Genomic DNA, 24986 nt, shown 5'->3' with positions numbered 1-24986 from the left:
TCTAAATAAGCCACTAGACCACATCCTAGCCCGTTTTCATTATGCCCAAGAGAAGGCACAAAATGTATAACAGACGCAAAGACCATTACGCAGAAACCCATTTTCTCTAAGATTCAAAACTGTCCAAATGACTGTAGATTCAAGTGTTGATTCATGATGTAGCAGGTCAAATGCACTTTATTTTCACTAATCTCAGCAAATTATATTTGTATGATTAGTGATGACAAAACTCCTGATAAGTGAAGAAACAATTCTGCATTTTAAGCATTGGAAAACCCCAAACTTAACGCATTATAACTTATGGCCTTTTGCTATTATGGTTATGTTTAACCTGGCCAGTTAAGCTGATTAGTAAAGGCCCTGGACACTGTCAAGAATAGTAACAGCATGTGAAGGAATGCAAGTTATCTTATTGCCTGAAGTATTAAATTATGAATCATACACCGTTCTACGAACATTTATTGTGCCAGATGGAAACAGTCCACACCAGTATCGGAATTACTGCTGACTGGGAACAAGACTAAATGGGATATTGTTTTAATATTTTATTGAAACCCAGATATCCATTTAGCTTAGTTGACTGTCCTCGTCATTTATTTCTAAAGAGAAGGATGCAGTCCTGTGACTGGAACGCTATTAGTCACAGATTACATCATAAAATATTAAACCTGATATTAATCTTTTCACATGAGACAGTATTCAACATTCAAAGGATGGAACAGGACAATGATGTTCTAAAATGGCTTAGACCTTACCTAGAACACATCATTTACAGTTAAAATTGGATTTTTCCTATCAGATCAAACTCGGTCTCCACATGGTGCACCACGAGTCGCTATACTAGTCGTTACATTATTTAACATTCATGTCGAATCACTCAATGAAGCTTTTAGAGACACTAACCCATCAAAGATTTCTCCATGCCGCTTACCGCCTTCAGCAACATCAAGCTCGCACATGACCTTTGCAAGATGCTCTCTTAATTCTTCTGTAACAACATCAGCTCTACAGACACCAATTTCGACCATCCACTAGACTCAGTTACCACTCAACTTCCCATCATGGCCAATGAACAATCCCGGACCTTGTGGCCTGCCATCATCACCATCGAAACTGCTGCTACCATGAAGACCATCCATTAAGGGTTCTAGCTGACTCTTGTCCCACCATGCCCAAGCCAAAAGAGTCCTACCAATCAGAAAAGCACAAATACCCATCCTCAATGCCTCCAACCACTCAGCCATATTCCTGGAAACATACCACTGCTCAACAAGCCATCCACTGACCCTGCCACGCTTTCCTACAACAGACTCATCTCCCTCCTAACTTACCTGGGAAACGTTTTTGAGAAACTAATTAAAAAAGCCTCACTGATCACCAGATCTTCAACACGATGCAGTCAGGATTTAGGGGTAACCACAGAACAGAAACAGCACCATCGTCGCCACAGACGACATCCACATGGTCCTTGACATAGAAGACACGGCAGCCCTCATTCTCCTGGACCTCTCTTCAGCATTTGACAGTGTCTCACACCCCATGCTCATCATGCATCTGCACAAGATTGGCATCCAAGAACCCGCTCTCAGCTGGATCTCCTCCTTCTTAACAGATAGAACACAAGCTGTAAGCCTGGCACCGGGCAGCTCGGAAGCCTGAAAACTCATCTGCAGAGTGCATTAAGGTCCACAGCTCAGACCCACCCACTTCAACGCATACATAATCCCTCTGGCCAAAGTCATCTGCGCACACATTAATATCCTTTACTATGCAAATGACATGCAACTCATACTATCCCTCTCGGACAAGACCCTCACACAAGAAACAAATTCATCACAAGCATGAGCAAAGTCGCTAACTGGATGAAAACTAGTATCCACAAAAAGAGAAAAAGGAGGAAGAAGTTGGTGTAAATACAACCCCCTTTGTGAAAACGCAAAGTTTGTCAAAACCTGCCCCTACCCGCTGATAGTGGCATGGTTCATCATAGGGCTGCTACAACATTCCCATGCAGAGCAATGCCTGGGATGGAGCAAAGGGAGGAAGAGGACAACACAAACAAGTATGTTGGGACCCATGCAGTAAACTTCACATAAACAAGCAAAGTAATGACATAAAACTACCTCAGGAACACCTTTCAAAGTCTTTAGCTGGCTTACTGAAAGCTCAGGATCTTAAATTTGCTGAGTTGTAAACATATGGGAAGTATCCTGTACTTAATATTTTACACAATTTCTGCAAAGGTTGCACCAACACATTCAGGGGTCACTGGCTAAGAAATATAACTAGAACAGAGAAAGCACACAGTCATAGTATTGCGCTATAATAACGTGAATTTGTTTTTTTTGTTTGAAACTACAAATTAAAAAAATTAAAAATGTTTGAAAATAAATACTACTAATCTGGTGTAGGACTGTGAAATACTAGTTAGCATATACTATGTGAGCTATGAAAAAATATAACTATTTGGGATACTCAACAAAAACTTGAACAGTAACTTGTTTTTATATCACACTTCATACAGAACTTTCTGTAATTCATAAGTTCTGCAAGTAGTACTTTAAACGGCAGATGCATGGGTTGCCGTATTACCCGATCGCTTCCACGCACGATTAGACAATTAAATACATGATTTAATACCAATGACCTCGAGCAAGTTCTAAGTGCCGAATGAGTTTATATGTTAATTTAAAAACGAACAGACACAAAATGGTTACATATTCAACGATGGTGTGTGCGCAAGTAAAATTTATATTGGGGGAAACAAATACGGTGTTTTCTTGAAATCGACCGGACAGAAACAAGAAAAACAAACAAAAAGCGCACATGAAAACGAAACCAATGGGCTAAAATAAAGAGCTGAGCAAAAAAAGTAATAATTGATCAAAAACAAAATAACATAGGAAATAGGACGGAATTTCTCAAAAAAATACCACTTAGTGCTAAAGAATCCAGCAATAAAATAACTCAAACAGTAATACGTAAACAAGACCAAACGCAGCGTTTGAATAAAATGAATGGAAGCGTACTAAATCATCAAAAGGAAATTCATAAACTGTAGACAACTCCATCACGTACATATAAGCAATTACAGCAGGTGGATGGAAGACAGCATTACATTTAAATAAGTACTGCAGAGAAGTAAGAGTCCACAGACAAGAGATCATAGCTCGGGGTGTGACAGGAGGTAAACAAACCTTGACGATAGAAAGCGAAACTAAGAGAAGGGGGGTTGCTCGGGTGCTGTCACTCTCTCCCGATTACCACCAGTACAAAGACGTAAACTTCTCGCAACACCCTTCAAACTCCTCCTAAAGACAATGTCCCTTCACTTCCTCAAGAGTCCCTGTACAGGCTTCCTCTACTTCCCCACCCTCAGACTCTCTGCCTGTCATTTCTGCAGCCCCATGCCCATTAGCCCCCAGGCTTGCAGTGGTACCCTCAACTAGAGTGACATCTTCTCTCCCGCCTTGACCAGCTGTCCTGGAGACAGGACAACTTGTCTCTAGCCACACTCTACTTGGGCTGACTTCCAGGCTGCTTACCAGGTGTCTCCGGGCCGCAGCTCTTTCTCCCCGGCCTCCTGCACCTGCTTCCGCTGGGCTTCCAGGCCTGGCAGGGGAGCCGCCATCGCACCGGCTATACCGTACAGCTTCCCGTCTCTTACCCCCGCCCCCCACCTCTCTGTACCGGAAACAGGAAGCGCGGGGGCGCCCCGCCCCGGCGGCGCACGCCTCTGGTCGTCACTTCCGTGCGCCGCCGCCATCTTGGAGCCTGTAGACGGGGTGGCGGATTGTGAGGGAAGAAGAAGCTGTAGTTGTCTGTCCGTGGACATAAAAGACAGACTCTATCCGGTCATAGGCGGAACATCCTCGCTAACGTTGGAGCAAACAATCCGTTAGCCACCGGCGAAACGAAGAGCTCCAGTATCTGTTTTATTGGCTTAAATAAATGGTGCCGATTTACTCTCAGACCTACTGGAATATTTCCCTTTTGTTTTCCGTCACTGCACTGTAGAGGAATGAAAGCATCGCATTTTTTATGTGGCGTGAGCTCGATCTGAAGGTATTGGAGCGCTTTACACGAGCATCCGTTACATTACACAAGGACGCATTCGTTTTTGTATAAGGCACGGTGAGATTAAGTGGTTCGCCAGAATAAAAGGTTGAGCCTAAGTCAAGATTCAAATCAGGTTCCCCAGCTCCAAAGTCGTCAGCTCTGGCCCTTACGGTTGGTGTGGTGGTGGATATTTATGCAGGTTTATGTAGCGTGGACATTACACAAATGTGCAAGAGGGTTTTACTATAGGAACCTAGATTGTTCCACAATGTCAGTGTCGTGTCCCTGGGTGGCTGTATGCTCTGGGACCTGCACACACGGCATACTAGACACAAACAGAATGTGTGTCAAAAGGATACAGGAGATTCGCTTCTCTGCTCACCTTGGCCGACTGCTATCTATCGATCAGTCCATTAGGAAGTCTTGGAACTGCTGCGACAGTGACGGGTTTTTGCCAGAGGTGGTATCTCGGGGCTCACCAACTCCGTCCTGGGGTGGGCCCTCTCCATGCTGGAGGCTGTGGCAGCTGATGGGACAGATTCTCCATCCATTTGAGGCGCTGGGGAAACGGGAAGTCTCTCAGGCGAATGTGGAGTGGTTGTGAGTTCAATTTCCTCATGGTCGTCTTGGCCTGGGGCATGTCTTGATCCCTGGGCTCAGGTGGAGCTTCAGGATTTCCTTTTAACGGTTTAAAGTGAGATGCATTTCATGTGACTGTCTTTGTCCCTTTGGAGGTGGTTATCATGGTCCCGCTGACTTTGGATATCTTCCACGGATGCTTTTCAAAGGGAAGTCGAAACATTGGGTGCTGGTCTTTTGCGAGCACCCAGTCTCCAATGGTGAGCTAATAGGTTTGCGCTGGGGTGCCTGGCGGTTTTCCTCCTTGTGCCGGTTTTGGGCTTGATTCTGAGGCATCGGGGCTCTCTTCCACGTGGGGTGGTGAGGAATGACATAAGTGACCTTCCTTCCAAAACAGAGAGTGCTCGGGGCTACTCTGGTAGTTGTGTGGGACATCAGCCGGTAATCTTTCAGGAAAGTGTAGATGGCCTTCTCAAAACACTGCTGCTCGGTCTGTGAAATGCAGATAGTTTTTGTGATGGTTTGCCTCAACCGTTCGACCTCACTGTTGGCTTAAGGCCATTGTGGGGTGATCTGGTGGTGTTTGATCCCTCTGGATGTGAGGTAGCTCACCAGCTCCTGGCTATTGAAGGGTGGGGAATTGTCTGTGTGCAGCTCTTGGATGAGGCCGTGGGACGCCATTATTTTTTCGAGTTTTGGGATGGTTTCCTCAGTCTGAAGAAATATTGGTAACTGGAAAATTCAGTCACTGCACCACCTAATGTAATCACAGATTTAGGGCTACATAGACCTTGCTCACCTCAAATGACCAGCTAACAGGTGATGCGAGTGGACGCAGTGAGCCGGACAGCTTTGCCGAACACAGCACTTTGCTCTATTGAATAATTATACCTGAAATAAGGTTTACTCTGTTGTATTTGTGACTCCCGAGGCAACCTATCTAGGCTGCTTTTTCTAGCTCCTATTTTTATATAATTAGCATGGAACGGACGACGTAGGACGTTGTCATTTTTCGACTGTAATACTACTAGTATTAGAATAATACTGCCCTGAAGAAGCCTATGCTTGGGCGAAACGCGTTGGCTTATTCTGTCCTTGAGATGAAAGAAAAGAAATAAAAGAAGAATCAAGCACAAACAGACTTATTGCATACTTCAAAAAGAACTTTGTATTACATTTTTATGTTTTTCATTTGCCTCTCATTTCTAGTGTTTCTAAGATGGTTTCCTCATCTGTTGTGGTCCAGACTGTCTCTACCTCTGGGTAGCGTGAGTAGTCCTCTATGCTGACGAGGAGATCGTTGCCGTCTGACAGGCTGCCGAAATCTGCACTGGCGCATTGCCTGGGGCGGTCAGGAGACAGTTCAGTGATGTTAGGCAGAGGATGGTCGCCTACCCTGGTGGCTTGCAAAGGCTGCACTGTTGGACTGTTCATTCAACTTTCTCATCAAGGCCGGAGAACCACACCGTACTTCTTAGCCTATTCTTGGTCTTAACAAACCTTGGGGTAACTTGTGTGCAAGGTCTACCATCTATTGGGTCAGTTTGGCTGGTTTGAATGTGTACTGGGCTTCCGTCCTTTGGGATAAAGTTGCACCAAACATGTTCCACTGTCCTGACTGGGTGGCTGTTATGGCTTGTTGGAGGCAGTCGGCCTCTTGTGTAGCTTCGATAATCTCGGCCAGCGAGATGTTAAGCAGGCACGACCTTTCTACCACAATTTTCACATACTCCTCGGTTCCTTAGGCCTCTTGCTCTTCTTGTGGGGTGGAAGTCCGAGCGTGCCTCGATAGAGAGTCTGATGGGTTGTTAGACCCATGTCGATATTCCATGGAGAAGTGATACTATTGAAGTTGCAGGATCCTCTTCTCGATCCTCGGTGGAGATCTGGACGTGAAATCTTTGAAGAGTGGCAGAGGGGGTTTGTGCTGACCGTGAAAGGGTGCCCATAGAGGTAGATGTGGAATGTCTGCAGCTCCAATGGATAGTGATCACCTCTTTTTCTGTGTGGGAGTACTTTTGCTCGGTGTGGATCAAGGCATGGCTGGCGTACACAACGGGAGCCCAATCTGCGCACAGCTGCTTCTGGGACAGGCCTGTGGGGCTTGCATCCACTGACAACTCTGTGTCTTTGCTGGTGTCGAAGTAAATGAAAACCACAGGAGGCTGCCAACTCCCCCACAATGTTGTCCACTGTGGGTGTATTTGGCTTTCTCTCTTGATTTTGGTGTTTGGGATTTTCATATCAGCTCATATTCGCACCTCCTCCGGCTGCTTGGGCTTGCATGCGACAACGATTGGCGACACCCATGGTGTCAAACCTTCCACTCTCTATAATGTTGTCCTTCTCTAGCTTGAGTAGCTGTGCTTCCACTTGGGGAATGCCACTTGCTGGTGGCGCAGTGCGACTGGTTGCACGTCTAGTCAATGTGGAAATGGACTGACCGGCCTTTTATAAATCCAGTGCCATGGAACAATTGTTCGAACTCGCTCAGCAAAACGTCTAAGGTGCTGAAGTGGACACCAAATACCAATTGGACTAGCTGCAACCGCTCAGCAGTGTGCCAGCTGAGCAACATGTCTGCACTTCCTTCTGTAACAGACTTTTGTTCGGGTGGCTTGTCCCTGGTGGATGATGGTGGGTTAAAAAACTCCCGGTATAAGGACGCATTGTGGGTGTGGGCTATGAACTGCAGGGCTGCTAAAGCTGCTTCCAAAATCTACTGGATCGTGTGCGGTCACGCCAGTGCCGGCAACACTGTTTCCTGCTGCCAAAAGCACTTGCGGAGCAGAGTTTGCCCCGCGCTGAGTCACAGGTGGTGGATCCAGTCTGCCATCGCTGGTGTTGGTTCCCCGGGGGCCTGTATGCTCTTGGGCTGGGAAACGCGGCTGGGACTTGCGTTGTGGGCAGTGCGTGAATCAGCACGCGCACACAGTGTCCAGCACAGGACTGCCTTTGCGCAGCCCCGCCCGTTTATTTATTATCGTGGTCACATGACCGCGGTCGCAACCAAATGGGCATGGTTCAGCAGCAATACCCATGCGTGGCCAGCCCCGTTACAGTCAGGGCCACTGGAATTATGCGATTCTGCGGCTGCTGCAATTTTTGCATGATTCTGGATTTGCCACATAATCCAACATCTGCTGCATAATTTGCATATTTTAACAACAAAAATGTTTCTAACTCAAACACATCAAAAATTACCAAAAATATGGTAACTCTGCTTCCTGTCACTGGGAAGGCTTTTCTCAAAGGTTGACTGGTAATATTTCAGTTGCCGATTGCTGTATTTGGGTGTTACCGGTGTAAAATTGACACAATAATGAAGTAATACTATCACAAAATGTGCCGCGTTATGCCACATAATTTGGCTTTTCTTGTCGCATAATTTGGTCCTCTGGTACGATACATGAAGGGTATAGTGCTGTGCAGTGCATGCTTGGGAAAGGTATGTGCTGGGTGTATGTGTGCCTTTGAGTGGTACAAAACATGGAGTATAGCACTATGCAGTACATGCTTGGGAAATGTATGTGCAGGGTGTATGTGTGCCTTTGAGTGGTACAAAACATGGAGTATAGCACTATGCAGTACATGCTTGGGAAATGTATGTGCAGGGTGTATGTGTGCCTTTGAGTGGTACAGTACATGAAGGATACAGTGCTGTGTAATGCATATATATTAAATGTATGTACTATGTGTATGTGCGCCTGTGAATGGTACAATACATGGCAGAATAAGGACCCCAATACTTACATCTCCTGGAAACATTGTATCAACTTAGCAGAAGCCTCTGGTCTGCTTGGCCCGCTCACCGTTATCCCCAGGGTGAAAAAAACAATATGGAGGGTGTTCCTTTGGCTTTCTGGCTCCTAAATTGTGGAACAATATGCCTTTAGATCTGAGACAGAAAGGGTCAGAACCCGCCTTTCGTAACAAACTTAAAGACCTGGTTCTTTAGGCAAACCTAGGGCCTGTCAAGCATGCCATTTAAGGGTCAGTACTGGAGATTGCATTCATAGCGCAGGGACACTCTGGATGGAGTAACCAGGTGCTTTATAAATCACCTAATAATAATAACTATGGGTTCCATTTTGGTAGACCCAAGCCTTTATGGTGAAACATGAGGCGGTAGAGGAATCCCCCCGGTATTGCTGCATTCCTGTAAGCTGGGTGGGACACAATGGAGAAAGGAGAGCCAGGCATCCCCATACACTTCAAAGGGTGCTCTTTGATTCAAAAAGAGGTCACAAGGAAGGGGCCTGGGCACATCTCAGAAAGGAGATGGCTGATAATAGAATCATAAAGATTAGGGCTGGTGCCTTCAGCTGACCTTTTGATACGCATATTACTGTGACTGACATCCAGGTGTGAACTCTAGTCACTCCCAGGGTCAGTGTTGTGGGCAATCAGCTTTTTAGTCTCTCCTGCTCTCACAGACTGGTTTCAAGGGGCAGAGGAGTGGGCATTTGAAAAGAAAGTAGACCCGCAACATAAATTTCAAAGATTCAGACTCTAAATCACATTTGGCATCTGGGAATGGACAATGGGAAGGGAAGCTTTGTAAACTGCCAAGCAACCATTTGGGCTGTGCAAGGAGGAGAAGCTCTGCAAGTCTTCTGCCTGTGACCAGGACTGGAGGGAGGGGGTGGAGGTTTTCTAGTCTTCTTCTGGGTTAGGGGACATCACTGAGGGAATCCAACACCACCTGCCCTGGAGCACCAGCGCCTTCCTACTTTCCAAGACCAGTGTTTCCTCAGAGGAAGAGGAGAGCGGTGGAGACAGCGAAGCCCACTGGGGAATCCTGTTGAGTGGATTCCCTGAGCGAGGTGTGAGGAACGGCTGCTGCACTGATCTGTTCATTGCCCGTGGGCCGGACGAAATCGATGGCCCATGTATGCTGGGAGAGGGCCGCCGTGAAGTGAGCTAAGGATGTCGCTGAACCGATTGGACCGAAGCCAGTGTGCCAGGAGGGGCCTCTGCAAAGTGAACTACCCTAATCGCTCTGCTGATCGGGTCAGAGTCTGTGTGCAGTGAGGATTCTGTGACCCTGTATGCTAGGAGGGGCTGCAGTGGATGAATTGCCATGTGGAGTTGGCTGTAGTCATTGCGAGGTGAAGAGAAGGCAACCCTGTATTCCAGGAAGAGCCGCCATTCATGCATTTGCTGTGCCGGACGGGTCAGTGCCTGTGTACAGCAGAAGTATGGTGACACTCTATGCCAGACGGGGACACCGGAACTAGCAAGAAGTGTGACCTGACTAGGAGCGTCGCTGGAGGAGTAGGTCTTCTTGGGATCCCCACACCTACATCAGGACGCACGACTAGCATCAGGAACTTAGCATCATCTCTTCATCGAGGGATGGACTAAAAGACTTACCCTGCCAGGAGGAACCTCCGGTCACTGCAGGAGCATGACAGCAGACGAGGAACTCGGAGATCACCGAGTGCAATCCACGTGGGATGCATGCAGTGAACTCATGCAGAGGGGGCACGCTCAGGAACTCCGGACGTTCCTATCCTGCAGGTGTGGGTAAGACTGAATTCAGGCCAGTCACCCCTGAGCGAACTTGCTTGGTAGATAATGCTGCAGCACTGGGACACTTTTGACTTTTAGGCAGAGTCAGAGTGGACTCTTGAGACTCGTACTACTTGTTGAGCTTATCATGGTGTTGTCTGTAGTGAAAGGAGAATAACCACTATAGCTAGAACACGGATAGTGTGGGACACAGGGAACTGCCAGTTAAACACTAGAGCCCTGATTTCAGAGGGGATTATGAGGTTGTTTGTAAATGTCATATTGCGCTTTGCGTCAAAGAGTAAATAAAATACAATTTTTTAATAAAAGTGAGTATTTGGCTAGATAATGTATTGTGCTGCTGCGCGTATTATGAGTTCTGAGCCTGGGTTCACTCGACTGTATCAAACCACCATTCCCCGCCGCCTCCTCAAGGGAGCATTGGCCTACTCAGACCATGATAAACCCTGAGAGCTAAGTGTTGCATGGGTAATTTGTCCAGTTGTTCAGGATCCACAGTAGGTCTGTCCCGGGGATATCAGGAGTAAAAGGCCTCAACCCCCATGGCCCTCTGAATGGGGTTCTGGAATATGACACTACATGTCATAATCCAGTCCACTAATCACCATTTACCCAACCAACCTAATCAGACAGACACCATTTTGTTGGTTCTTTTTTTTTTGCGAAAACATATTTCTCAGTCAACTTAAGCAAAAACTTGAAAGGTCCACATTAAACGTCGTGGCTATTAACCTGGTCCGGGGTCCGTTCACTATTTCGACTTCAAACTGAAACCCATTAGCCTTTAAATTAATTTCCTGATCCCTTATTCAATATCAAACTACTTGACTCTTTAGTTTTGTTTTTGCTCATTGTCTGAAAAATGATATCATCATTGTCTACAATGGGTAGGTAAATATATTAACTTCAATAAATGCAATAATTTACATATTTGATAATTAACAACTTTATTAGCATAAAGTCGGGTGGGAATAATTCTTTCATCCATGTCCTTAGAAAAGAAAATTCTTGATGCAATAGCTATATAATATTTATTTTAAGTCAGGACCAGAGGCTTGGATTATGCTTGTTTAAAGCTTTTCCACTACACCAGAAGCAAAATCAACAAATAGTTTGCAATATAACTATTTGAAGGTTGACTTTGAAGTCCAATCAGCAGCCTTCATGATATCCTTCAACCTAAAACCCAACAAAAAGTCTTAGACACCATACCTCCTCCGACTTCGTGTGCTCCAAACTTGCTCACATCAATCCCAGCTTCACACATAAACCATTTTACTTATCTGGCAAGTGTGGCTGATGTCACCAGTCTGTATTGTTTTGGAGAGCAATAAGCATTTTAGTATACTTTAGAAAACCATGATAAGATACACATTTAGTAAATGTTTTAGTTCATCTACAAAGATGAAAGGAAACTCCTTGCAGAGAAAATACTCTACTTTTCAAATCCAATGCTCATGTATCTGGCACAGGTCTCCATTACATTGGACTATACATCAATGTTAATGCTACTGAGAACAGCTGATACGTGCCAACTTCCATGTACATGGCCATATTTCAATGAATCAGTCAATTACATGCTGTCAATAGAAAACCCATGTCATGCCGTATAAATATTGCAGTTGTTCACAAGGAACTCATTAAATAAAAAAATACAGTTTTAGCAAGGAGTTTAGTTTCTTGCGCGATTTAAACAAAAATTAGCATGCAATAGAGTCAGTAGATTTATCATTTAGTTAATATCATTTCTTTGATTATAGGAAACGTATATGAATCAGGAGAGAACAGCCCATGAACAACAATACTTCTGCTGTACCCACCCGAGCCGAAGTGAGCGTATTTTATTTGCATAAAAAATCTGGTAAAAATAGAAAAATTAACTTCTGCTGTGTATTCCCACTATATACAATTTCATATTGGAACGTGACTTATGTGACCCCAGTGTCCCCAGTATTCTGGGACTCTCCCTTCCGTAGTTGTATGCATTGGGTTAATTGGTTTAACCGCCTGTGATGGTTACTCGTGACACCGTTCACGTTACTGTCCTGGTCTTCATCTTGGAATTGTTGGTAGCCACGGAAGTTACCCTGATTTTCCGACATCCCTGCATCTTGGATCCTTCATACTTACCTACACGATTGAATCCTAGAGGCGTCTTGCAAATCCAATTCTTAGGTAGTAATTACTTTAGCCAATGCGGCTACAACTGGGATCGCTTACTGAACCATTATAGGACGATTGAATCCAATCACACCTCCGGCATTTATATAGTGCCTAGGTTCCAGAATCCCCGTCTTGAAGAGACCCTGTATCACAAGAGGGTCGAAATGTCATCGACAACTATGAAAGGGAGAGTCCCAGAATACTAGAAACATTTTCTAGAACGAATGATTGAATCTGATATCCTAAGGACTTACCTTTCACTCCAATAACCAATCGCTTCTTTTATTACTGTCACTGCAGCCACTTCACGGTTTTGGTCACTTCACTGGGGTCACATAAGTCACGTTCCAATATGCAATTGTATATAGTCTGAATACACAGCAGAAGTTTATTTTTCTGTTTTTACCAGATTGTTATTGCAAATAAAATACGCTCGCTGCAGTAGACGTATTGTTGTTTGTGGGCTGTTCTCTCCTGACTCATATGCGTTCCCTACAGTCAAAGAAATGATATTACCTAAATGATAAATCTATTGCGTGCTAATTTTTGTTTAAATCGCGCAAGAAACTAAACTCCTTGCTAAAACTGTATTTTTTGATTTACTGAGTTCCTTGTGAAGAACTGTATTTTGGCTGCTCCGCTATACCCAGTTCGCCAGGACATATGGGATGCTCTTGTTTTTGTTTGAATTATAAATATTGCAACCACATTACCTTGTCTTCCAGCTACTGCCAAATGGTTCCCCTCTTTTCCATACACTTTGACAACCAGTATCTTTTCACCGTCCCATTTTCAGGCTGCCAATTAATGTGGAGTCGACTCCCAGAGGGGTTTACCAAATCACTGTCCGTCTTCCCTTAAGCACCCTCATCTTTCCTGGAGTATCCATTCTAATTTAATATGTAAATGATTTATTGATTACATCGGACTTGCTAGCCCAGTGCAAGGTTGAATCACTTTATCTACTTACTGCATTAGCCAAGAAGGGGTACAAGGTTTTGGGAAAAAATTCAAATTCTTTTAAAGTCATGACAACTCGGCTGAAGAGAAACACCAGTCTACAGAAAGAATTAAGCTATCCATAACTGTCACCTCTCGCAAAACACTTGTTTGGTGCCCTGTTTTAAGGCTCCTGCATCCAGGTTCAAGATGGAGAGCCACATGATTGTTTGACCATTACTACCCACCCACATTGATCTCAGAAGCAGCAATACGTAGTTGCGACCTGTTTAATATGCTGATGGATTGTGTCTCAGAAATTGTGGTGGCTCATTGGTGCCAGTTAAGGCATAAGTATCCAGTATGAAGTTGCCAATGTTTACCTCAAGAACGCTCTGCTCAAGTTGCTAAATTGTTTTCCCGTACTTATGCTTGTTGTTTCACAACCCAAAATAATGTACCTATATTTACTAATTCAAAATATGCCTTCGGAGTAACCCATGGTTTTAGTTCTGGAGAACCACGTCAAAATTAGCGGTTATGCTAAATGTTTATGTAATGTGCTTATGTTGCCTCTTCCTAGTGTTAAATGTGCTGTTCGTCAATCTGACCAAGTTGGAATTCTTATATTTTGGTTCTCGCAACGATGCACCGTTTCTCCTTAAGCCATTGTTCTTCCCCATCCTCTTTTCTGTTTCCCCTCCAATTCTCACCTGTTGGTATGCTCCTTAGAAAGTTGGTGAATCTGTGACTGTTCCTGCAGATCCTTACAGTTGGTTCTGACAGCTGGCAATATTAATAAATGCTCTTCTTACTCCTGAGTGATGTCAATGCTATGATGTTGTTGCTGTGCAGTGCACAGCAGTTGTCATCTCCCCTTGAAACCTTGCCTTTTTTGTCACCATTCCTTGCCTGTGCTTCTTTATAGTGCTGAGCAGTTGTTTTACTGCGTCCTGTGTACCTCTAATTGATACCCTGCCACATAGCTGTGTTTACCTGGAGCTTTAGGTCTCTTCCTACCTACCAGGACCACCACATTGGCATTTAGTTCACTATTGGCATTTAGTTCACTTCCTGTCAACCGGGATCACAACATTGGCATTTTTAGGATATGAGTTGAGGAAGATGTAGCTTTTGGTGCCACCTGAGGGACTTTTCTTCTTAGGCCTCTTGTTCTCTACTGATGGAGAATTGCTACTAGCACTACCTCCTGAAAGTGCAATTGTCTGCCTCTGTGATTCACTAGTACCACCTTTCTCCTCTACACTGCTGAGCCACATCCCACTGCATGACAGCCACACCACTGGTATCTGGACCTGCTTGTGATGGCAATCTCTAATGAAGCACAGGTCTTCATTCCCGCTCTGTGACACATTTCGCCTCGTCAATGCTGCTGCACCACGCCCCACCACTTTCCATCTACACCGGCTGTGTCACTGCATGATAGCAGTGGGAATCTCCGACAAGGCACTGGTCTGCAGATTTTACCATTGCTTTTGAGTCCTGCCCTTTCATCTCATCAACACGCCGTACGGCACTGGCCCATTGTCTTTCTTCATGCAGCCAGGTCTCTGCTTGCTTCTTTCTTGAACGTTTGCCACATTGCACTAAAAAGAGGACTGTGCCTTATTGCCCTTTGAAACCCAACCGGCAACCTAGGATTCCTCCTCACCAGTAATCCAGTAATGCACTAGATAACAATTTCTATGCTTGCATATACTCACTTGACACTATAAGTTTTTTTATCACAGTTATGAGTGTGACTAGCAGGTCCCAACCTCCACCCTTCCTAAATGATGTTGGTGAACCCACCATACCAAGGAAATGGTGGATACAAATATTTGAGTCATACCTCATTGCTATCTGGGAGAAAGGTTTTTCCCTGTACTTAAACAGTATATTTTGTTTGTCTATGCTTTGAAAGGAGGGATGTCTACAATAGCTTCCACGACCTACCTGTAGATGCAGGAGAAGTTCGAGATACTCAATTAGATGTATATCAGGTTTTTTTCAGGAAGTTGGATGAATATTTTGGTAGAAATATATTATCTACTGGGGGTCGCCAGTAGATAGTTATAGTTAGGACCGAGTTCCCATAGGAAATCTGAAAATTCTATTTTGAATAACTTTGGCGCCGGTTGACGAATCCTCGCGAAATTTTCAAAGCTAATGGGGCCCTCCGCTCAGCTCAAACCCTGAAAGTCTCGGGGTGATTCATCAAGCCGGGGCTGAGAAAAAAGGGGGGTCCCAAAACGCGTTTTCCACATGCATTTTCCCATAGGACCTTTAGTCGAAGGTACAGCCCGAACGGCTGAACAGAATTACTTGAAATTTGGCAAAGAGGTAGTCCTCAAGTCAGGCATGTGCCTTTTGCATATATGGTGTCAATCTGTTCAGTAGTTCCTGAGAAAATTGCAGTTAAAAGTACATAAATATCTATATGCGCGCACCATAACGTGCGCCAGCGTAATTCTGATTGGTGGTTACATGTCAGTCAACATTCGAATCGGTCAAAATCAGGAAGTGTCGGCTGCCATTTTGTGTGTGACAGTGAAAAAGAAAGGTGGAGAACGTGAAAAGGGGGCAGGGTAGAGAGTTCCTGACCCCCTAGCCTTTGTCAGGGGGTCCCTGAAGGACCCCGAAGGGTGAAAAAAACATTTTTTTTTTTTCAAAAAATCGCGGGGTGCACGCACCGTGAAAAAACATTTTAAACTGGTTATAAGTTTATAGAAGATATTAACTATGCTGTTCAACTTTATCCAAATTAAAAAAAAAAGAGCTGAGCCATTCCATATTACAGGATACAGTCAATCTATAACTATATACATAGGTAGTTTATTGTAAAATAAATATATAAACAATATAATAATACATAAATTAGTATTTAAAAAACCTTACAAATTCACTTTAAAAACCATAGGTTTCACACATGTTATCGTTAGCTGGACATTTCACTCGTAAAAAACCATTGAAATTACCCCCTTATAGTTGGTTCAGATAACTATAACTCGCGCGACCGCCACTCTATCACAAGGATGATGTCATCAGTGATGTCATGAGTGATGTCACTGACCATGTCATGAGTGATGTAATATGTGACGTCATCAGCAGTGGATTGCGGTCACGCGAGTTATAGTTATCTGAACTAACTATAACGGGGGAATTTCAATGGTTTTTTACGAGTGAAATGTCCAGCTAACTAGAACATGTGTGAAACCTATGGTTTTTTAAGTGAAAATATATATATATATATATATATATCAAGCTCCAAGGTTGCCACACAGATTAGGAAGCACTCGACAGCTACGAAGGTTCAACCTTTAAACCTTTAATGAAAGGTACGGGCGGCATACAGCAAGCTGGAAACATTGTAACAATAAGTTCGTCATGCCTGACGCGTTTCGAATAACTTCTTCTTCAGAGGCTTTGGACGACAAAATGGCAAACAGGCACTCCCCCGCATTTAAGATGCGGGGGAGTGCCTGTTTGCCATTTTGTCGTCCAAAGCCTCTGAAGAAGAAGTTATTCGAAACGCGTCAGGCATGACGAACTTATTGTTACAATGTTTCCAGCTTGCTGTATGCCGCCCGTACCTTTCATTAAAGGTTTAAAGGTTGAACCTTCGTAGCTGTCGAGTGCTTCCTAATCTGTGTGGCAACCTTGGAGCTTGATGTAATTGCGGCAGCCTCAGCCGTAGGGAATGCACCACCCCTTGATCATTGGGGGCCACGGGAACGGTATTTACCTACCCTGCAGTGGGCATCTACGTCAGGATTGAGGACGGTGACACAAGCGGGGGCTCATCCAGAGTCTTCATTGGCAGTAAGAAAATGTATCCATCCATGGTTTTTAAAGTGTGGCACTCCAACTCCCAGAATGCAATAGGACACTGTCCCATTTGGGCGGCCCATCCAGGGCGTGGTATCGAGCATTTAAGATGCGGGGGAGTGCCTGTTTGCCATTTTGTCGTCCAAAGCCTCTGAAGAAGAAGTTATTCGAAACGCGTCAGGCATGACGAACTTATTGTTACAATGTTTCCAGCTTGCTGTATGCCGCCCGTACCTTTCATTAAAGGTTTAAAGGTTGAACCTTCGTAGCTGTCGAGTGCTTCCTAATCTGTGTGGCAACCTTGGAGCTTGATGTAATTGCGGCAGCCTCAGCCGTAGGGAATGCACCACCCCTTGATCATTGGGGGCCACGGGAACGGTATTTACCTACCCTGCAGTGGGCATCTACGTCAGGATTGAGGACGGTGACACAAGCGGGGGCTCATCCAGAGTCTTCATTGGCAGTAAGAAAATGTATCCATCCATGGTTTTTAAAGTGCGGCACTCCAACTCCCAGAATGCAATAGGACACTGTCCCATTTGGGCGGCCCATCCAGGGCGTGGTATCGAGCATTTAAGATGCGGGGGAGTGCCTGTTTGCCATTTTGTCGTCCAAAGCCTCTGAAGAAGAAGTTATTCGAAACGCGTCAGGCATGACGAACTTATTGTTACAATGTTTCCAGCTTGCTGTATGCCGCCCGTACCTTTCATTAAAGGTTTAAAGGTTGAACCTTCGTAGCTGTCGAGTGCTTCCTAATCTGTGTGGCAACCTTGGAGCTTGATGTAATTGCGGCAGCCTCAGCCGTAGGGAATGCACCACCCCTTGATCATTGGGGGCCACGGGAACGGTATTTACCTACCCTGCAGTGGGCATCTACGTCAGGATTGAGGACGGTGACACAAGCGGGGGCTCATCCAGAGTCTTCATTGGCAGTAAGAAAATGTATCCATCCATGGTTTTTAAAGTGCGGCACTCCAACTCCCAGAATGCAATAGGACACTGTCCCATTTGGGCGGCCCATCCAGGGCGTGGTATCGAGCATTTAAGATGCGGGGGAGTGCCTGTTTGCCATTTTGTCGTCCAAAGCCTCTGAAGAAGAAGTTATTCGAAACGCGTCAGGCATGACGAACTTATTGTTACAATGTTTCCAGCTTGCTGTATGCCGCCCGTACCTTTCATTAAAGGTTTAAAGGTTGAACCTTCGTAGCTGTCGAGTGCTTCCTAATCTGTGTGGCAACCTTGGAGCTTGATGTAATTGCGGCAGCCTCAGCCGTAGGGAATGCACCACCCCTTGATCATTGGGGGCCACGGGAACGGTATTTACCTACCCTGCAGTGGGCATCTACGTCAGGATTGAGGACGGTGACACAAGCGGGGGCTCATCCAGAGTCTTCATTGGCAGTAAGAAAATGTATCCATCCATGGTTTTTAAAGTGCGGCACTCCAACTCCCAGAATGCAATAGGACACTGTCCCATTTGGGCGGCCCATCCAGGGCGTGGTATCGAGCATTTAAGATGCGGGGGAGTGCCTGTTTGCCATTTTGTCGTCCAAAGCCTCTGAAGAAGAAGTTATTCGAAACGCGTCAGGCATGACGAACTTATTGTTACAATGTTTCCAGCTTGCTGTATGCCGCCCGTACCTTTCATTAAAGGTTTAAAGGTTGAACCTTCGTAGCTGTCGAGTGCTTCCTAATCTGTGTGGCAACCTTGGAGCTTGATGTAATTGCGGCAGCCTCAGCCGTAGGGAATGCACCACCCCTTGATCATTGGGGGCCACGGGAACGGTATTTACCTACCCTGCAGTGGGCATCTACGTCAGGATTGAGGACGGTGACACAAGCGGGGGCTCATCCAGAGTCTTCATTGGCAGTAAGAAAATGTATCCATCCATGGTTTTTAAAGTGCGGCACTCCAACTCCCAGAATGCAATAGGACACTGTCCCATTTGGGCGGCCCATCCAGGGCGTGGTATCGAGCATTTAAGATGCGGGGGAGTGCCTGTTTGCCATTTTGTCGTCCAAAGCCTCTGAAGAAGAAGTTATTCGAAACGCGTCAGGCATGACGAACTTATTGTTACAATGTTTCCAGCTTGCTGTATGCCGCCCGTACCTTTCATTAAAGGTTTAAAGGTTGAACCTTCGTAGCTGTCGAGTGCTTCCTAATCTGTGTGGCAACCTTGGAGCTTGATGTAATTGCGGCAGCCTCAGCCGTAGGGAATGCACCACCCCTTGATCATTGGGGGCCACGGGAACGGTATTTACCTACCCTGCAGTGGGCATCTACGTCAGGATTGAGGACGGTGACACAAGCGGGGGCTCATCCAGAGTCTTCATTGGCAGTAAGAAAATGTATCCATCCATGGTTTTTAAAGTGCGGCACTCCAACTCCCAGAATGCAATAGGACACTGTCCCATTTGGGCGGCCCATCCAGGGCGTGGTATCGAGCATTTAAGATGCGGGGGAGTGCCTGTTTGCCATTTTGTCGTCCAAAGCCTCTGAAGAAGAAGTTATTCGAAACGCGTCAGGCATGACGAACTTATTGTTACAATGTTTCCAGCTTGCTGTATGCCGCCCGTACCTTTCATTAAAGGTTTAAAGGTTGAACCTTCGTAGCTGTCGAGTGCTTCCTAATCTGTGTGGCAACCTTGGAGCTTGATGTAATTGCGGCAGCCTCAGCCGTAGGGAATGCACCACCCCTTGATCATTGGGGGCCACGGGAACGGTATTTACCTACCCTGCAGTGGGCATCTACGTCAGGATTGAGGACGGTGACACAAGCGGGGGCTCATCCAGAGTCTTCATTGGCAGTAAGAAAATGTATCCATCCATGGTTTTTAAAGTGCGGCACTCCAACTCCCAGAATGCAATAGGACACTGTCCCATTTGGGCGGCCCATCCAGGGCGTGGTATCGAGCATTTAAGATGCGGGGGAGTGCCTGTTTGCCATTTTGTCGTCCAAAGCCTCTGAAGAAGAAGTTATTCGAAACGCGTCAGGCATGACGAACTTATTGTTACAATGTTTCCAGCTTGCTGTATGCCGCCCGTACCTTTCATTAAAGGTTTAAAGGTTGAACCTTCGTAGCTGTCGAGTGCTTCCTAATCTGTGTGGCAACCTTGGAGCTTGATGTAATTGCGGCAGCCTCAGCCGTAGGGAATGCACCACCCCTTGATCATTGGGGGCCACGGGAACGGTATTTACCTACCCTGCAGTGGGCATCTACGTCAGGATTGAGGACGGTGACACAAGCGGGGGCTCATCCAGAGTCTTCATTGGCAGTAAGAAAATGTATCCATCCATGGTTTTTAAAGTGCGGCACTCCAACTCCCAGAATGCAATAGGACACTGTCCCATTTGGGCGGCCCATCCAGGGCGTGGTATCGAGCATTTAAGATGCGGGGGAGTGCCTGTTTGCCATTTTGTCGTCCAAAGCCTCTGAAGAAGAAGTTATTCGAAACGCGTCAGGCATGACGAACTTATTGTTACAATGTTTCCAGCTTGCTGTATGCCGCCCGTACCTTTCATTAAAGGTTTAAAGGTTGAACCTTCGTAGCTGTCGAGTGCTTCCTAATCTGTGTGGCAACCTTGGAGCTTGATGTAATTGCGGCAGCCTCAGCCGTAGGGAATGCACCACCCCTTGATCATTGGGGGCCACGGGAACGGTATTTACCTACCCTGCAGTGGGCATCTACGTCAGGATTGAGGACGGTGACACAAGCGGGGGCTCATCCAGAGTCTTCATTGGCAGTAAGAAAATGTATCCATCCATGGTTTTTAAAGTGCGGCACTCCAACTCCCAGAATGCAATAGGACACTGTCCCATTTGGGCGGCCCATCCAGGGCGTGGTATCGAGCATTTAAGATGCGGGGGAGTGCCTGTTTGCCATTTTGTCGTCCAAAGCCTCTGAAGAAGAAGTTATTCGAAACGCGTCAGGCATGACGAACTTATTGTTACAATGTTTCCAGCTTGCTGTATGCCGCCCGTACCTTTCATTAAAGGTTTAAAGGTTGAACCTTCGTAGCTGTCGAGTGCTTCCTAATCTGTGTGGCAACCTTGGAGCTTGATGTAATTGCGGCAGCCTCAGCCGTAGGGAATGCACCACCCCTTGATCATTGGGGGCCACGGGAACGGTATTTACCTACCCTGCAGTGGGCATCTACGTCAGGATTGAGGACGGTGACACAAGCGGGGGCTCATCCAGAGTCTTCATTGGCAGTAAGAAAATGTATCCATCCATGGTTTTTAAAGTGCGGCACTCCAACTCCCAGAATGCAATAGGACACTGTCCCATTTGGGCGGCCCATCCAGGGCGTGGTATCGAGCATTTAAGATGCGGGGGAGTGCCTGTTTGCCATTTTGTCGTCCAAAGCCTCTGAAGAAGAAGTTATTCGAAACGCGTCAGGCATGACGAACTTATTGTTACAATGTTTCCAGCTTGCTGTATGCCGCCCGTACCTTTCATTAAAGGTTTAAAGGTTGAACCTTCGTAGCTGTCGAGTGCTTCCTAATCTGTGTGGCAACCTTGGAGCTTGATGTAATTGCGGCAGCCTCAGCCGTAGGGAATGCACCACCCCTTGATCATTGGGGGCCACGGGAACGGTATTTACCTACCCTGCAGTGGGCATCTACGTCAGGATTGAGGACGGTGACACAAGCGGGGGCTCATCCAGAGTCTTCATTGGCAGTAAGAAAATGTATCCATCCATGGTTTTTAAAGTGCGGCACTCCAACTCCCAGAATGCAATAGGACACTGTCCCATTTGGGCGGCCCATCCAGGGCGTGGTATCGAGCATTTAAGATGCGGGGGAGTGCCTGTTTGCCATTTTGTCGTCCAAAGCCTCTGAAGAAGAAGTTATTCGAAACGCGTCAGGCATGACGAACTTATTGTTACAATGTTTCCAGCTTGCTGTATGCCGCCCGTACCTTTCATTAAAGGTTTAAAGGTTGAACCTTCGTAGCTGTCGAGTGCTTCCTAATCTGTGTGGCAACCTTGGAGCTTGATATATATATATATATATATATATGCTGTGCTTGCAGGCACAAATTCTTCAGAAGAGTATAGGATAAAAATGAAACGGCTGCCACATATATCCTGGATCCTTGAGTACTCTTGAACACATGCAACTTCAGACCAGTTTGTGATTTCTTTGTTTGAGGTCAGTTCAATTCACGAACAATCCGTGCATCCAGGAAAAACCACTTGACAAGAACCCTGACTGAAAGAGGCTATCAAAATTGCCAAGGGAGTGGAACACATGGCTGACTGCATAAGGGAAATGAAGATGTATACTAAAACTGTGAGTGTGGTTAAGGAAATGTTAAAAGTGGCACCATTTGCTATCAACATAGGTAATCCTACTGTAATGGCGGTACAAGTCAGAGACAAAACCAAGTGCACCAGCTATGGCAATAACAACCCCAGGTGTCAATACTACCTGTCAAAAGGTCCATTTCACAAGAGTAGGCTGAGAAGAGGCAAACTGTAGTATACATCTAGTGGAAGCTTTACAGCAAGTAGAAAATAAACTTGTTTTTCAAGTCATTGAGAATTATAAGAAAATAAACCTGCTCAAATGTAAGATTAAGTTAGACAAAAAATGTGACTATTCACAAACTTTTATTCCCCCTTCACATTGCTAGATAGTCAAGTATTTTTTTTTTTTTTTAAATGACAAGTGCTAGAACACCCCAATATGAACCTTGAGGTTTGTAACAATGACCTTCCTTGAGGGAATGATAAATATGAGAATGTCCTTCAAGGGTAGATACACTATAGGAAAAGTTTATATAGCCATCAATGGATCTATTTTGCTGAATTGGAGACATGAAAGGGAATTAGGAATCAAACTAGACCCCAACAAAGTTGACCCAGTACTGTTAGACGTTGCCTTCTGCAGAGTTGAGAGTTGCAAAGAGTTTCCCACAGTATTCTCTAACAAGCTTGTGCACTAAGTTCTCCACATTCTTCATCTTATGTATGCTCGCCTCAATGCTGAATTAGATAAGCTGTTTCAGCAGCAGGGCATAACTGAACCCATATACAATTCTGCGTATCTAGTCCTAGTTGTTATAGCCATGTGACATTAACAGCAAAACATGGGTGGAACGACATTACCTACCAAGGATACACAATATGCTGAGCTTAATTTTTAAATACTGTCTCCTTCGGTATTTTGAGCATATCACCATTAAGAGTAACACTGAATGTTGAACGCTGATATCATTCAGAAATCTCCTTGGAGCTTTCAGTTACATCAAAATTCCTTATAGACGTTTATCTGCTGCAGCTGAATGTTTGTGTGCCCAAAGTCTTTCCTTTCCAGGATGCCGTCCTGGTCCATAGTGTCTCTGAATATGCCTTAAATCAATCTATCCGAATTTTCTTACAGAGACTTGTTAGAAATGGGGGTCTCTAGTTGGCAAGGGCTTGCACCTTTGTCCAAATAGGGACCCTTCTTCCTAGTCAGGATAAGGGAGTTACACTCCTAAAATAACCCCGGCTCACCCCCTTGGTAGCTTGGCACGAGCAGTCAGGCTTATCTTTGAGGCAGTGTGTAAAGCATTTGCACATAACTAATAGCAATACAGTGTAAACACTACAAAAAGACACCACACCAGTTCAGAAAACTATCCAATATTTGTATATACTTTAAACAAAACCGAAACGATAAAAATCCACAATACAGTTATCAAAATAACCTTGAAAAACAGTTCCTTGATGTGGATAGCTCCGTCCGGGGCTATCATGGCATCGTGAGCAAACAAATCCAAACAGTTCTGGCTGACCGCGGCGTCTCGGGCCAGCTACGGTGTTGGGAAGACCCGCAAACAGTACCTTTTAGAAATGCAGAGCGTCGGCGATCTCTTATTGGGCTTCTGAAAGCACGGCGTTCGCAGGCGTCTGTTCCGGAGGTCGTTGGGGCCCTCAAAGTCATGTGTTGCAGGTCAAACTCCTCTTTGTTGAAGTCAGGAGCGCTGGCGTCAGCAGGCGTGTGGTGCGAAGTGCAGCGGTGCGGCGTGCAGTGCACTCAGGTCGTGGGATGGTGCGTCGGTGAGACCAGGGTCGCGGTGCGAGATGAAAGTCACGGTGCTGGCAGGTCAGGGTGCAAACAGCGGCGTTGTCCTTGCTGAAGCGCTGTCGTCGGCTGATGAACTGGAGTCGATTGCACCGGCGTCGGTAGGCCAAAGCAGTGCCCTCGAACCACGGTGCAAGCAGCAGCGTCTATTCCGGCATGGAGTGGCGTCGTCGGGGATACCAAGGCGTCATCGTGAAGCAAGGCGGTGCGGAGTGCGGGGCCCACAGGTCGCGGTGCGAGCAGCGGCTCTGTGGCGGCATCAGCGTCGTCGTCGTCGGTGAGACCAGGGTTGCGGTGCGGCGTGGCGTCTGTGCCCTCTGCGGTGCCTTCAGGACACGGAGTCGGCAGCAGCATCGAGTTGCTTTTCTTCTGTTGCAGCGCAAAACACACAGTCCCCAGTGCTGAGGGCAGAAGAGCTTCAAGTCTTTGCTGTTCCTGAGAATTCTTGAACAGGGGGCAATCTCTACCTCAAGCCCTTGGAGAAACTCACAAAAGTAGATTGCAGAAAGTTCAGGCCAGTCCTTTCACTGCCCAAGACAGAAGCAGCCACTGCAGGCCAACACAGCAAAGTGGTAGTTCCTCCTCGCAACTTCTCCAGCTCTTCTTCTTGGCAGTCTTCTTGATCCAAAAGAGTTCTGGGGTTTGGGCCCCAATATTTATACCACCAAATTATTTGTTGTCTGAAGGCAGAGAGTGTCTCTACCTAGTCCAAACCAGTTCTGGGTGCTTTCTGTCAGTGCACAACTTCTTCGTTTGTCAGTGTGGGCCAGGGTCATCAGACGCACCACAGGAGGTGGAGCCAGCAT

At 45.9% G+C, this 24986-nt stretch overlaps 1 protein-coding gene across 1 annotated transcript in view; it reads right to left on the bottom strand.

Moving 5' to 3' along the window:
• Positions 1-3781, bottom strand: part of USP11 (ubiquitin specific peptidase 11) — a 401576-nt gene extending 397795 nt beyond the window's left edge. Inside the window, exon 1 of the mRNA XM_085629511.1 lies at positions 3546-3781. Coding sequence (XP_085485637.1) covers positions 3546-3766 — 221 coding nt within the window. The 5' untranslated portion in view covers positions 3767-3781. The remainder of the gene's footprint in view (positions 1-3545) is intronic.
• Between the last annotated feature and the right edge of the window lie 21205 nt (positions 3782-24986).

Source organism: Triturus cristatus, chromosome 10, assembly GCF_964204655.1.
Source record: "Triturus cristatus chromosome 10, aTriCri1.1, whole genome shotgun sequence".
NCBI classification, from domain to species: Eukaryota; Metazoa; Chordata; class Amphibia; order Caudata; family Salamandridae; genus Triturus; species Triturus cristatus.
This window is presented reverse-complemented; position numbering and strand designations above follow the sequence as displayed.